This window comes from Labrus bergylta, chromosome 23 (genome assembly GCF_963930695.1).
Source record: "Labrus bergylta chromosome 23, fLabBer1.1, whole genome shotgun sequence".
Classification (NCBI taxonomy): Eukaryota; Metazoa; Chordata; class Actinopteri; order Labriformes; family Labridae; genus Labrus; species Labrus bergylta.
The window spans coordinates 5,055,415-5,070,775 of NC_089217.1; the positions used below are offsets into that span (position 1 = coordinate 5,055,415).

Consider the following 15,361-nt stretch of genomic DNA (forward strand, 5'->3'; position numbering starts at 1 on the left):
GAAAGAGCTAAATATACAGTGTGAGGTGTGATGGGACCGACATCTTTTGATATTGAATAAGGACCATGTCTCTCTGGGAAGAAGACATTGTATTGTTTCTATGGAGTATGATTTTCTAATTCTATATAAACAAGCTATGATATAGAAGCTAATCCATCTATGAAAAGACAGATGTCCAAGTACAGTACCATTTTTACCAGTAATGGCTACATAATATAGTTATAGTTATGTTATGTAATGTTTAGGAGTACATTGTGTGTAGTTTCATCTCCTTCTCTACTTCTCTGGTCGAGCTCAGAAAGTAATGGACCCAATCGTCCAGATTTTCCAAAATATACAAACTAAAAATCTGTTTTAAATGATGCAGCTGAGTCATCAAACCATTTGGGATGTTTAAAAATTGATCTGTAGAGCTCTCACGTTACCAGATGCTCTTGGCCGATGAATGTTACCAACCAAGGTTCTCAAACCAGATTTGAATCAGGTATAAATGGTCCCAAAACGTCTGTCGTTTGTGTTTGTGCAATACACTTTATCCTTCCTAAAAATGTCTTTTGTAGCATCCACTGTATTCTTACGTCCTAGTGTTATAAACTGTTCTCTTGCTAGAGCATTGATGGGGTTGACAGACTTGAGGATGGGGAAGAAAAGGGGAATTTCCAAGGTCATTGAAGTCTGTTCTGTAGTCCTTCAGGAATTCAGCGAAGTGGGGTCGAGAGATCTGCCAACCACGAGGTGAAACCTCAACTTCTTCCTGCACTTGAGAGCTTAAAAGAGCAGGAGAGCTCTATTTCCTGCAGCTCCTTTGCAAGCTTTTTTTTTTATCCTCTTCAAAAGGCTCTCTTTAATCGTAGCTATAGTGCAGGATGAGAGTGTTTTCAAATGACAACCTGCTGGCAAATTCTGATCTTTGAGACTAACTTCCAAGGGAAGAAAATGTCAAAGGCTGTTTCAGCTTCCTGCACAGCTTTTGGTGGAAACCACTTGACTGTTAAGAGGACTTGGAATTTCCCAGCGGGTGGCGAGCAAGCAACAGTAGAGGAGTTATAGACTGCCTCAGTAGCTACAATGGATCAATCTCCTCCTCCTGTTTCTTTTTCTTGTAGCGCTGGATGTCTTACACAACCTGCTTTGAAAATCTCACAGATCAGAAATAATGGTCCCTGGGATTTCATCATCCCGAGAACTCATCAAGCAGCCAAAAAGAGTGCCTGAGTCAGAGCTTTAAAAAATGACCACACAAGACAAAAGGCTGCAGACTCGGGGGACTGAGACATGAAAGATGCAGTGAGGAGAGAGTGTTGGAGAGGCAATCAGGAAGTGTAACAACAAAGGAATATGGTGGAAGTGAATCTGCTTTAATGGTGCAGCATTCATGATCTCTTTGTACCAGACTAAATCATATAATAATGGAGGGAAAACAGAGGTAGTGTTCTATTGCTATTATTGTGTTGTCTCTTTTTATCTATTAGCTGTACCACTTATTCTGGGGTGGGGAGGCTCTCCAATCATTCCCAACTGGACATAAGGCGGGGCACACCATAGGGAATCGTTGGGTAACCCTCATAATCACATTATGAAACAAAGCGCTTCAATGCGATGGTAAATGGTAAGTGGATTTGAGCTTGTATAACGCTTTTCTCGTCTTCTGACTACTCAAAGCGCAGAAAACAGAAAACAGTCACAGAATAAATGCCCATAATAAGAACCACTTTTAATTTGGATTTACTGTATCACTGCTACTTGAAGTCGCTAATGTAGGAGGTCTATAAAGTGAACCTTTTGTGCTTTATACACAAAATTCAGCCAATGAACTGTGCCCTCACAAACCTGCATAACAGCAAAAGCTATACTTCTTTCCATAACCACGGCAGCATCCACCTCCTGTTCTGCCAACTTATTCTCCCACAGTACATACAGTACTGTAACTGTAGAGCCTCAGGGCAGAGCACACGCCCACATGGGCAAGTATTCTGTACATTCTTGAGGTTCATTAGGGTTGATATTTTTGGATATCATATTTATAACGCCATTTAGCTTTTGGTCTCATAAAGATCATTTCCATTGTTGATTAACTTTCTGGTTATTTTCATAGTAAACAGATGAAACTTTTAGTCTATAAAATGTAAAAGAAACTTTAAAACGTTTTTTTGTCTGAGAGTCCTAAGTAACCTTATGGTTGCTTCTTTTTTCTAATGGCGGCCCAGATCAATAAGAGGTTATATATATTGTCATAAATGTCTTCAGAAAAGCAGAAAATCTCACACAAACATGGAACCAGCAATTATTGGACATGTTGTTTTGAAAACAACCCGTTATTGTTGGCTTATAGGTGGCCTTTTTTTAAAAGATTGATTTATTAAATAATGGATTAAAATTTGAATTTCTACAGCAATACAAATATGCATACAAGTAAATGTGCAACATACAAAAACATGCATTATATTTTCTTTTTAGAAACCTGACCTCCTTCTTTTTCCAGTGTTTTCCTTGTACCACATCTTATTGACAGGCGGAGGTTTAATACAAACACATTCAATCACATTGTATCTTCGACAACAGCTCTCTAATGTTTCAGCAGTGACAGGGCCAGAGCAACGTCCATTAAGGCTTTCTGCCCACACATGACTGTGGACACGATCAATATGCCTCCGCTGCCCCTCCTCAGACCTTTGTTTTCCAAGAAGCCTCAGCGCTGGGAGGAACCGACGACCTTCACGGACACCAGCGGATCCAGGGGGAATGTAACTGAGTAATCTGGCAGAATTCTGCAGCAGGGAGATACTGAAGCAAGCCAGTCACGACACTTGTTGTTTTGGCAGCATCAGGTGCTCAAGAGCAGAAGCAATCACCAACACTTAATAGAAAATACAATCAACACCCCAATTGTTTGAGAGTACTTGAAGAAATGAGAATTCTGGTTGTAAAGTTGAAGCAGTCACTGAATTAATGGATTCTGGAGCCACAAACATTAAAGTCACTGGGAAACACGATCCAGACTTTGTAATGAGAGGTCATGCGTAGGTGGGCTATGGCTTAGTGTTGGTCGTCTCCCAACTGGAAGGTCCTGCAGCTACATGTCCGATGTGTCCTTGGGAAAGACACTTAACCCCAAGCTGAACACGATGGTGGCAATCATCGAGTATCACCAAATGGAGTTTAGTTTTTATCTACCTGGCACTCGCTTACACTACCGACTTATCATTCAACATTACATTAATAGCTTTTAAAATAAAAGCAACTCAGCTCATTTTGCATATCAATGCTAACTGCTCATTTAAATGTTAGAAAATTTGCCATTCATTGACATGAATTGAAATGAATATTTTAGATGCAAGATAATGCTTCCTCAATTGACTCAGACATCGATTTGATAAATCTCCTTTTTTCAATCATTTGTCCTGAAAAATGTCCTTCACATAGTTTTGAGACACCACAAAGCCTACATCTTGTATCCTCGTCTTTCTTATAAACTCACACTCAGAGGATCAGCGCAGATTAGCCAGTTGCTTCAGCTGACAGGTGAGCTCTTTGGGGATCTCTATAATACAGTATAGGTACAGTAATACCTGACAACAGAGCTACGGAGCCTGAAAGGCCTTGTCTCAAGTCAGCTTGTTAGTAGTGTGTGTTTGACACTTTGTGCCAGGCACAGTGACAACAGGAATGCTAATTCTAACATGCAAGCATCTCCCCTGAGTGTCCCCAATCCCGCAGTCCCAAAGTGATTTATCATGAGCTGCATATCAGATGCGCAAGAAGGCAGAGCGGCAAAGAGTTTCCTCTGAAGCTGTGCTATTTACAGCAAACCTGATAGCTTGAAATAAACTGAAACACTCACTGTAATTTACTGATCTCTGTGAAGAGCATTTCATGAACCATGGCATAGAAACAGGTCTTGTTAGATATTAATTTATTTGATAATCTGTTAAATGTAACACCCACTGCTTTAGCCTTTACTTAATAGGCTACCAAACAAACACTATATCCCTAGAGCTAACTTAGTGCTATAGCATATCTCTATGAAAGACTATGCTAGTTGGACGTGTATTTCAACATCAATAATATTCACAGAAGTTGTAAAAAACTAAATATTTCCCAGTTAAGTGTCCAAATCACACCTTGCTTTTAATGTAGTACTTGTTTTCTCATGTTGTGTATGTCTGAATATTTAAATTAGCAGTTAGCTCACTCACAGTGCTTAATCGCTAGCATCACAAAGAAGCTAGCCTGTCTAAAGAATCAGCAGTATGTCCTTTAGTTTTTGGGCTCTGGTAGTTTCATGTCCTTCTGAAATAACTTTTTTATCCTTTAGAGAGTGTATGATGAATCTGAAAATAATACTTTCAGTCCTTTTGAATGATTAGCATTAGTAATTTTTCTCCGAATTAATTTATATCTCTGAAAATTGAATAGCCTAATGTGCGTTGAGTGCTTTGAAGTCACCTTGGCTTATAGGGAACTTGAAAATAATCATCAGCTGCAGCCTTAGTTTCATGAAAAGGTTGTATTGAGCCTTTTGATTTGATTCGGGGAGAGGTTCATTCAGGCGATTTCCAAAACAACATTCTTATCTTACATTAGGTTTCATTTGAATAAATTGCCATATTTTCCTCCAGCCTTGTTCTTCCTGACACTTTGGATTTCACATGAAATATGACTCTGCATGTGAAGACGAGCTCTTATGACTCTCATTTCCCAGAATAGTTGTTTTCTGTCACATCGTTTTTCTCCTTTTGGAAGACTGCTGGATTCATGTAACGTATTAATTTCACTTTTCTCTTGGGTTCACCCCAAAAGACTGAATAAGTGTTATATTTGTGGGGTATAATTTGCAATTCTCAAAAAGACAGGAATACACTCCAAGCTGCAAAAGTTAGCCACTTCCATTAATGCTTGTCTTTCTCTCTTTTTCTGTGTTGCTTCTGCACGGCGTCTTAAAAGAAGAAGTTACCAAATCCTCATTACATATGCACAAAGTGGCACTTCTTTTCTGTTCCTTGTTTGCCGCTCATTTGCAGTTTAAGTGGTTGTTTGAGCAAACAGGCTTCCAGCAAAAATGCCCCGTCAAAAACCCTGTGCATGCTGAGTTATTGAAAATGTGGGATTTACATACACATCGACAGTTTAAAGCAGGCCTGCAAGTTAACATGTGTGGCCTCACACTCCTACTTCTAGTACTATGGGTCATTGCTAAGTGTTTAATAGGTATTCTTTGAGGGTGTACAGAGGAATTCTCTCAAAGCCGCATCACATTCATACTTAAATGTATATTGGCTTTGCTCCTCCTGAAAAAAACACAAGTGCTTCTCAAATCCCCAATTTGTGTATCATCCCTGCTGCTAGCCGGCCTCGTAGATTAGGAGCTCGGACTGATCAAACACCGGCTTTCAAACGGGAAAAAAAAATCAATTTGTTTGAGCTCTTTGACTGATGAAAAAAAAAGGACTGTGTATGTTTTTCTTCTTCAGAGATTTGGATAGAGAGAGGGATGCTCTTGAGGAGGCGTGCATGAAAGGAAAAACACACACAAACCCGCCCTTACTCAGGTGTTGGTTTAATAAAGATGATTCTGCATTTGCACAATCTGCCTCAGTGGAACCATGTGAATGAGCACTTTGATGAAATATTAATTAAAAAAAATATTCTTTTAGCAGCCCTTCTTTGATCGGGAATTCTAATAACTCTTTAATTTGAACAATAATAACTGGTTTTGATTAATTCATAATCATTCTGTGACAGTATCGGCCTCTGGGGTCGAATATATTCTTCCATTTGAGAGGCTTTTGCAGCTTTGCAAACGCAGAAAGAGAAAGAGTGCAGCCAGAGGAAACACACAGGATTGAGAGGCTGCAAACCAATGAGCACTGAGAAACATTTAGCCACGCCCACTGCACATCTGTACAGTGACGTCAGAGCCCACTACAGCGCTGAGTCCCTGTATGTGCACGAGGGCTTAGTAAGGCCTGATCCTGCACGTCCACAGTCCTGTTATGATGAAGTAATGTTACAACAGGTTAGACACAGATTATTACGAGTGTAAAGGACGCAGCGGGCTTTTTATTTCTCTGAAAAATGCTGCTTTTTAAGAATAATCCCCAACTCGGGGAATGTTAAACAAAGCAATATTCTTTAAACATAAATATCTATGAAATGTAATGCAAATTTGATGCACCAATACCATCAACCTAAATGAACCCAGACTCCAAACCAAATGACCACACATATTTCAATGTATTTCCCAGCCAGTATCCACTTCTGTTTTCCTTGAGTGACAGTTTTAATGAAGAATAATGTTTGACTTTTACTCCCTAATTACTTGTCCCTGTTCTTGGGGTTCTGGGGGTCCACATGTCAGATGAATCCCAATTTGAATATCAGATGATTTTGTTCAGTGTTTAAGGTGAGCTCCAAGAGAAACATGTAGAAATTTCGAGGTCAGATCCCCAGGTCTGGAGAGCAACGTAAACTCAATCTGGTAAATAGGATCAGCTGGGAATCCTCAACGTGCCAAGTTAGGACTAAAAGTCCCAGAAATCAAATCCCTTGGAAGAGTGTGAGGCTGGAAGTGAGTTCAACCCATTCAGCTTAATAACGCTCACTGAGCTGTGTCTAACAACACAAAAATCAGGCCAGATCATAAACTGCTCGGGCAGTTCTTTCAGACTGTGACTAAACTAGATTTGGTATCTTTGCTTTCTTTATCCAATTATCACAGTCCACCTCATCATGGTCCAACATGTTAGTTTTAAAAATGGCTCCCAGTTCAGTGGGACAAAGATGGTAATTTAATTTTCAAGTTCTTATTTTTCTTTTCCAAATAGCTCTTGGACAGAGAATTGGATTAGACAATTCAGCAAAAATGTGGATTAGCCTTCATGGAAAGGCCACACGACGAGAGAAAATTGGATGAAAAATGGAGAGACGTCGTCAATCCTTGTTGGACGTCTGCTCGAGTGGAAGCGCCTTTCTTCATGTGAAAAGCTTCCTCTTGTCGTTGAAGAGCTCGTCTTGAAACAGTCAGAGAGCATTTGTCTTTCATAGGAATGTTTAAGTGCGTCTGAAAAAAAAATGAAGGATCAATAAGGCGCCCTGCATCATGGGAACATGGCAGCACTGTGGAAATGTTTCAGAGGTAACTAATGGATGGGTGGCTTGGAGAAACATCGTCATTGTGCTTCTCCAATGTGAAAAAGGTCCATTTGCATGAATGAAAATATTTCAAAGTATTTATGCGTTGGGTGCAGGTTGAGGTCTTTGAGGTATTCTAGGAAATTGGATTGCCAGCTAACTGGTTTTATTGTTGTATTTATTTTTAGTAAAGACTGTAAAGAGGATTTTGTTTCAGAAGTACTAGTTTGAACTACTTGGTTTTTTTTTAAGTACATTGAGTTAAATATAAACTATTTGTCCTCAGGGTAGCTCTGCTTTAGTTTAACTTTACAGTGAAGAAATTGGTAGCTTGCACGGCTCTGCTTTCCAAACGCTGTTTGAATGACACCACGAGTGATCACAGAGATTGTGGTTCAACTGAATAAGTGGACAAACAACTTTAAGACAAAGGCACTAAATCTTGACTGCGTGCTCTAGAGGAGGTGAAGGACCTCCCACTCTCCCACAGACAGCATTGACCCAACAATCAGTCACTCAAACCGCTTCACACCCACATGATGAATGACACAGACTGATTATTATTATTTTTTTTTACAATTTTGTCATTGATTTGACAAAATGTATGCTAATTTGCAATCAACATTACTCATTTAAACCATTTTATGGATTTCGGTATCTCCTATGAGTGATCTAAAAGATATTCCTCCCATGGATCGCCACAATAACACCCCCTCCCTCCCTCTGATCGATCAGACATGTCCATCTTTCATACAGCAGGTTACAGACGTGATAACCTCTCATCTTGTTCCACTGAGAAAATTGCCACAGTTGAGGTATTCCAGCATCCGTTTCCTCCTCGTCCAATCAATACGCAGCTACACTGTAAAAAAAAGAAAAAACAAATCCAGCAATGATAGCGCAAAGAAAAGTATTTTCCTCCAACATAATGTGCATACATGTTTCCAATTTAGATGCCAACTTAAGTAACCTATTCATTTAAAAGATAACTTTAAAGATTTATATTTAGTTTGGTTTAAAAATCAAAATGTAAAGCAAGTTTGAATTGCTTTCTAAAACTAAATATTTTTGACTAGAATTGATTTTAAAAAGTAAAAAAATATTATCTTCACTCATATTTAAAAAATACATCAAATTACTTCGAATTAATTTTTGTAGTCAATAAATTGATTATCTCTGAGATTTGGCTCTTTTGCACTCTTTCACACTTTTATCACAGTATTAAAAAAAAGGAAAAAAAAAAACGGCACATATCTGAACCTACTTTGTTTACACTCCTTTAATAAATAAAATTAAAAAAACATTTAAAATACTTTTTCCAACCAGAGAACATTTTACAGTGTAACAACACAGAGAACGTGCGTCTCGGCTGCCAATCGAGGCACCCGGTGTGTTGTTGGTTGAGGCGCACGCTGTTGCTCTGACTGATTATTGGTGAAGCCGGAGTAGGAGGAGAAGGAGGGAGGAGGCGATAATCCGCGCACAGACGGACCCATCCGAGCCGCTGGCAGAGCTGCTTGCAGCGGGCGTCGGGAGACCATGGAGCCGCTGCTGTCCTTCCGCTCTTTCCACTCTCCAGGCAAATCGCTTCAAGGACACATTAAATAGTCCTTTGCATGTGTTAAGGGGCTCGCAGAACGGAGCAGGGAGTTGCCTTGTTTTCCACTTTTGGTATAATATCGCGGTTTTTTCCTCTCCCTCGGGGCGTTGCGCATCACACCGGAGCTCTCCACCCTCTGATGCCGGGAGCGCAGCACCGGGTCAGAGGCTGATCCGAGCACTGCTTGCCTTTGGATTCTGTGATCCACCCCACGTTTGGCTGAGTCCGGACCCGCACTGGATTGTTCGCCTGTTAAAGGGATTATGATTTTTTCGGACATGAGCACGGGGACCAACTCCCCCAAGGTGCACCCACCGAATGGGACGAGGTTTTACACCTTCCAGGCAAGTTCAGAAGCTTCTTTTACCATCTGTGCACCATTACTCAGATGTCAGCTGCTCCTTTGTTTTCTCTGGCTCTCAGTTATTTAGAAGAAAAAAAAAAAGAGGCTTTGGGGCTTTCATTTTGGCACACTTGTGAGGTGTGTGCATTGTCTGCAGAGCTGTGAGTGCTGGGTGTTTCCTACCTGCGCGTGCAGGCTGACTCCCTCAGACTCCCATGTGAGCTAAATCCTTATTTTCCACGGCTTTGTTTTGGATTAACACTTTCCCCTCTACAGTTTTTTTTTGTGCATTTTCAGACAGACGTTCTCAGAAACAAGTATAGCAAAGTGAAAGTAAAGTGGATGCACTCAGTCGTGAAGCTCTGGAGACCATGAAGAAAAACACAAGGGACTCACTTTTGTAAAAATTTAACTTCACGATCTTAAAAGATAGAATTTTGCACAAGCATTTCCATGGCTTAAATAAAACATCTGAGAGTAAAATCATGAGAAGCAAAAATCCAGAGTTCATCCTCGTCTTGCTACTGTATAATACTATTTAATTATTCATGTGAATCCCACTGTATCCCGTCATTCTGTATATCTATATTTGAGTTGTGCTGTAGTTCTATTTCTAAGGAGGAGCAAGGACAAACGTGCCTTACAGTGATTACTGTAGGCTACCCATGCATATTTCAGCTGGACCCATGGTAATGAAGCAGTGTCAGTGGATATTGATCGTGTGTTTTCCGTTTGACTCTTGTAACCGAGCCAGTATTTTCTTGTTTTTCTTTTTACTGTAGGTGGAAGGAAGATGGGAAGGAAAAATTTTCAGGGGTGGTAGTGAGATGATATCCATTTTTTAAGACTCTGTTCCTGCAATACGTTAGGGGGGGAAAGTTGATGATGGTTGATTTTTTTCATTCAGGTGCAGTCAGTGTGATTTCAGAGGCTGTGCAGGAGATGAGTGTAAAGTGGTTTGCTTTTCAAGTGAGCTGAAGTGCTGATTGGAGCTCATTTTTAGATGAGATGTTTGTGGAGAAATACACCTGCCTCATCAGCGTAATCACGATCTGGAGCCTCAGCAACAAAGCAGCGTGTCTCACCTTTGCATCTTTAAGTTTGGGTTTTTTCATAGCTGTTTTGCCATTGCAGGGACAAATAAGATTACTCTTTTATTCCCAAGAGAAAACACCAATGAGAGGCTTGGGGCTCCACGTTTGTGTTCCCTCTTACTTTGACTTTCACATTTAAACATTTCTGCCTTTTGGATGTTTCGTCTCGCGCAACATAAACCTCCGTTTCACGCCGAATGATTAGTGAAGATGGGTCCCCTGAGGGCTCATACCTGTTGGAAGAAGCTCCTCCTGATATCCCAAAATGAAAGGCGTCCTTATACTCAAAGATCATAGTCCCTGGAAATCCCCATAAACATGAATTGTAGGGAAAGGCACTTCTTGGCTGCTTCAATGCACATAAATCACATCTCATTTTCCCTCACCCTTGAGGTGATATAAGATCTGTCATGCTTGGTTTGGTAAAAGCATGCATCACTGCATTGGTTCATGCCAAATCAGTGTGTTCCCAGTACAAAACTATGTTTAACACAGTTCCTTTAAGACTTTTTCACCAACTATTAATGATGTTCATTTGATCAGATTGCCCATCCTATTTTTTGCAATTCTAAATCAGCCAGGCAAATTAAATTAAATTGCAAAGTAGGTGTCTTTGAAGCCTCTGTGTTGGCTCCATCGGGGGTTTGCTTAGTTTTTAGCTCAGTAGACTGCAACACAGCTGTGTCCACAGTCTCTGAATCATGCTCCGGCTCTCAACAGATAGCTCCTTAATGACTTTTGGAGGCAAGAGAGGTGACAAGTTATCATGAAGAAAATAAACTAAAAATGGTGCTTCCTTCATAGTTACCTATTTAACAAAACATGATAGCAGCATTTGCAGGCTAGCACACCGAACAGGGGTATACTTTTTTTTTTATAACTTATCAGTTTTGATAAAATAAGGCTAAGAGTATATATACATGTGCATAATTAGGGGCGTGGCTGATTTGACTGACAGGCATGTGCACTGTATCAGTTTGCCAAGAGGTTAAAGGACCACGTCAGCTCCACCTCTTTAGCATGTTGCTAAGTTGGCCGAAAGTGTCAGACAGCATTTCCAATATGGCGACCGCCATTGTTGCGCTTCAAAAGTCCACTTCTGAAACCAACGGGTGACATCACTGAGACTACATCCACCATTTATACAGTCTAGATAGATAGATAGATAGATAGATAGATAGATACTTTATTGATCCCGAGGGAAATTCAAATGTGTCTATGTGTTAGCCTAAGCTCAAAGGGATCTTAACTTTATGTTTGCTGGCTTGTAATAGTAGACCTGCTAACATACAAACTGTTATAACACCTATGTGCCTAAGCTAACCTCCTTTGGATATGACTTGAGATACAGTGCAGACAAGAAAAATGACTTTTTAACAACAACATGCTAGCAGGCCTGTGAGGCTCACCTAAACCAAAAGGTAAACTTACTTTGGTATGCTAGCTTGTTAGCCTTTTTTACAGTAAACATGTTGGCATACCCATGAAAGCTCAAAGCACCTATGCGCCTAAGCTAACCTTTAATGCTAAATGACTGGCATACAGTAGAAACAAGACAGTAACTCTCTGAAAACCAACATGTTTTCAGGCACTGAGCTGGCCGTCTGCTTGGTGTGTCACGGCCTTTAAGCACTCTTCAAACAGTTCACCGCTCAGATCAACATTGCTGAGTCAAACCGTTCAAGCTACGCCTTCTTTTAGCTTCCCTTCTGCGGAGTCCGACTGAGAGTTTCTATTCAGAGTGTGAACAGAGCAGAGGGATGACACGGCTGTGTGCCCTGATTAAAAAGTGCCTCTTCTCATTTACCTCGTGCTTACCTCCACACAGGGACGTCCAGGCTCAGATTTCACTTCTGTTGTGCTCCACTTTAGCTGAGAACTGTGTTGGCACAGGGCCTTTTATTCAGAGCTACATCCTTCCACACATAAATCTCACACCTTCACAAACCCAATCAGGCTTTTGGAGACAGGATGACTCACCAGGTGACACCAGAAATCAGTTTGAATGACAAGTAAGCACCTCTTTCGACTGCACCCAGAGGTGGCTTTTTCATGGTGAAGACTTCACTTCCACTTTATCCCCGCTGGACAAATCTATCACGGTCTTAATCGGCTGACGGAATGGAACTACATTTCTCACATCTTTGACAGTGTTAGAGGAAGTTATATTTTTTGTTTGCGTGACCTTGGGCTTGTTCAAGAAAGATGCTGCAAAAAGTTCGCCTGACAACAGAAAGTGATTGTCAAATAACTATTTAAGTCAGAGCCATTTTTATTTTCTAGTCCTCAATTTACCAAAAATTAATTGGCATATATTGTGTTACAAATTTATCCTATTTTTAATCAAGAGTGCAAAGAATTGGACTCTTTTGAGCTTTACAAATGTGAGCATTTTCTTCTGTGGTACACTTCATACCCCTGGGTTTTGCCCTGTTAGTTAAACGAAACAAAACACTTTCTGCAGTTTAACTCTGGAATTACTTGTTTTAGAAGTTAAATTGACTCAGAAGGTCTATAAATGATCAAGTAAAAAAAAAAAGGGAAAGAGTAGCAGCTCTGAAAACATTGAAATGCCTTTCTTTCATGTTGCTCGACTTACTGTATCACTGACCTCTCTATTTTTACTGCATGTCAACACTTAATCTTGGAAATCCCCATTTGAGCATCAGCATTATGCTAGGCCAAACACACAGCCCCGCCCCCTTTGATCTCTACACATGTATCATAGCAGACTCTGGTTACTCTACTCGTCACAGTACACCAGGGCAGAGCGGCAGGTTCAATCCAAAAGGGACAACATGTGGGAGCTTTGTGAGCGCCTCAATAGCGGGGCTATTTCTGTCCTGTTTTGAATAACGCTGTCAACATGTTTGCAGATGTCTCCGCAGCAATGGTTAATTATACACATCAACACATCATCCGCAAAGAGACGAACACAAACTCACAGAGACAAACTCTCTTGTCACTCAAACACCCAGCCGTGGGAGTGAATTTAAATCCCCCGAGCTGCGTCACCCAGTCACACACAAAACACTCCCACCTTCCCTCTTTACAGGCCACGCCCCCTCTTTTCATCATGTGATCAAGGTCGTTTGACGGAACAGCAAAAGGTGGCTGTATGCAAATGAGCCTTAACACGGCAAATTGATACCCGGCCGACAGATTGAAGTCGAAGTGTTTGACCTTTTCTTTTGTTACTCTGGCACACGGTAATTGCTTACAAATGTCCCCAACACTCTCGCCAACACACACACACACACACACACACTCCTCCCCCTGTTGTCTATTCCTGCTGTGATGTGTGTGTACATGTTTGTGTGTTGGAGGGCATTTGCCCTATTTTCTTGGTCTTTTTTTTTTTAATCAGCCCGCGTGCGTTTAAAATCTGGCCGGGGCAGATGGGGAAGGGAGTTTGACCCACTTTGATGGATTCCACACCGATTAAAAGGATGAGTGAGCTTTCGAAAGCAAGAGGCCCCTTTGTATGTGTTGTCGTGCGTTTGACTGTCTGTGGAGGACTGTGTGTTTGCCCGTGTTTGTGTACTACAGTAAAACCTGACACTTCATCTGTGGCTACGCTGCAGATCTATTCAAGACTTTGAGATCATGCAGTCAAAACAGGACATTCTTAGAGCTTGTATTCTCAGACAGACCGGTCTGAAGTTTTTTAGTTTTGTTGTACCGCCATTGGCTCCAAAAGTTGCACATCATTTGCTCCTGCTACCTGCTCTGTCTCAAGGTCTTATTCACGCCAATGTGCTAATGATATTCAGGCACAAACACGCCAGATAAATTGCCCTGCTCCGCGCAGTTTGTTCTCGTTTTGTGTCTGAATGTGGAGAGAAGCTTATCTGCACCTTTACTCTGCACTGGGTCTGCACTGTCATGTTGACAGATCACAGTTTTGTCAACATCAAGATAATGAGCTAGAAGGGGAGGGGAAACTTTTTCAAAGTTATTGTGGGGTCAGCCTGGAATGTGTGATAATAAAAGGGATATAAGCGCTGGCGTTTGGCAATTTAAGGCTGATTTGCATTGAAAAGCAGCAATCTTTTTCCACTGCCCACTGACTGCACACTGGCTCATTAAAATATGATCGTTTTCGTGAGATACAGTTTGCTCTGCAGGGCAGTTAGGGGGCTGTTCTTAGGATTCTTTTAATGTTTTATTTTGGGGCTTTTTACTTTTTTAGATAAGACAGTGGAAAGGAAGGGAAGTCAAAAAGTACTGAGACAGACTTTCTCATAATTTGTTTCTGTCAAGTATGTCATGTGAGACTCCCATTTGAATCTGTTTCTCTATTTCACAGCATGCTTTTTACCTCTCAATGTCAACCATTGTAAGCACAACCTTAACACTGAAACAGAACTAAAGTAGCCCAGAGCTGGTACACTCAAACACACACACATGCACATACACACACAGCACACACACATGCGCAGAGTCATGGAACAGATTTTGAAGTGGAGTAGGGTGCACACACAGGCCAGGCTTCTCACTTCAATAGACTCTAGTGTGCCAACAACCTCTCTTCATTGATGCAATTATGTCGTAACCCCTCGCCTGACTCACTGCAGCAGTCTGATCTCATTTATCCCACATTGTGGACTCTAAAGGTTCAGAGCTTTTAGCATGTGGCTCGGCAGAATACAAAATTGCCAATGTATACATTTTATTTCTCCTCCGGGGTCAATCGTCTTCTCTTCTTCTCAAGTGTTTGACTTGTTAGCCCATTATTTGTCAGTGTACGTTTCATCAATTCAAGAGGGTCCTTGGTGTCAAAAATTTTAACTTGGAAAATCAGGTTTGCATTTATTAAGAAGGATAGAGCCTCAAGAAAACATTTAACCTGTTTGAGGAAAAAAAAAAGGGGCAGATGCTCTGATTCAGAAGTCTCTTTACAAATGAACAAAAGAGGGAGATTGTAGAGTCGTGAATCATGGCCGGTGATAAAACCAGCCTTACTTCAGTCCTGATCACCTCACTAGAGACTCATTCAGCCATTGACATTGTGCCATTTACCCCCAAGATTCAATGCTCAAACCCCATAGCCTGTTACATCAGAAAGGGTGTAAAGAGGAAATGAATGGCAAAGACCATTACCATCCATTTCATTATTCTTCCGTTTCTATGGCTCTCTTGTACACACACACATAGACACAGCGCTGCCAATCGTGACTGTAATTATGCACT

General features: G+C 40.9%; 1 protein-coding gene across 14 annotated transcripts in view; it reads left to right on the plus strand.

The window, feature by feature from the left end:
* The window catches only part of ppfia2 (PTPRF interacting protein alpha 2), a 141,015-nt gene that overhangs the window by 45,071 nt on the left and 80,583 nt on the right, over positions 1–15,361 (plus strand). The window contains exon 1 of one of the 14 annotated variants that reach the window (XM_065951053.1): positions 8,534–9,075. The exons of 11 other annotated variants lie outside the window; for them this stretch is intronic. In XM_065951053.1, the coding sequence (XP_065807125.1) occupies positions 8,995–9,075 (81 nt within the window). In that variant the 5' untranslated portion in view covers positions 8,534–8,994. Of the gene's footprint in view, positions 1–8,533; positions 9,076–15,361 lie in introns of those variants that run through there. 2 more of the 14 variants (XM_065951054.1, XM_065951055.1) reach the window with 2 other exon arrangements.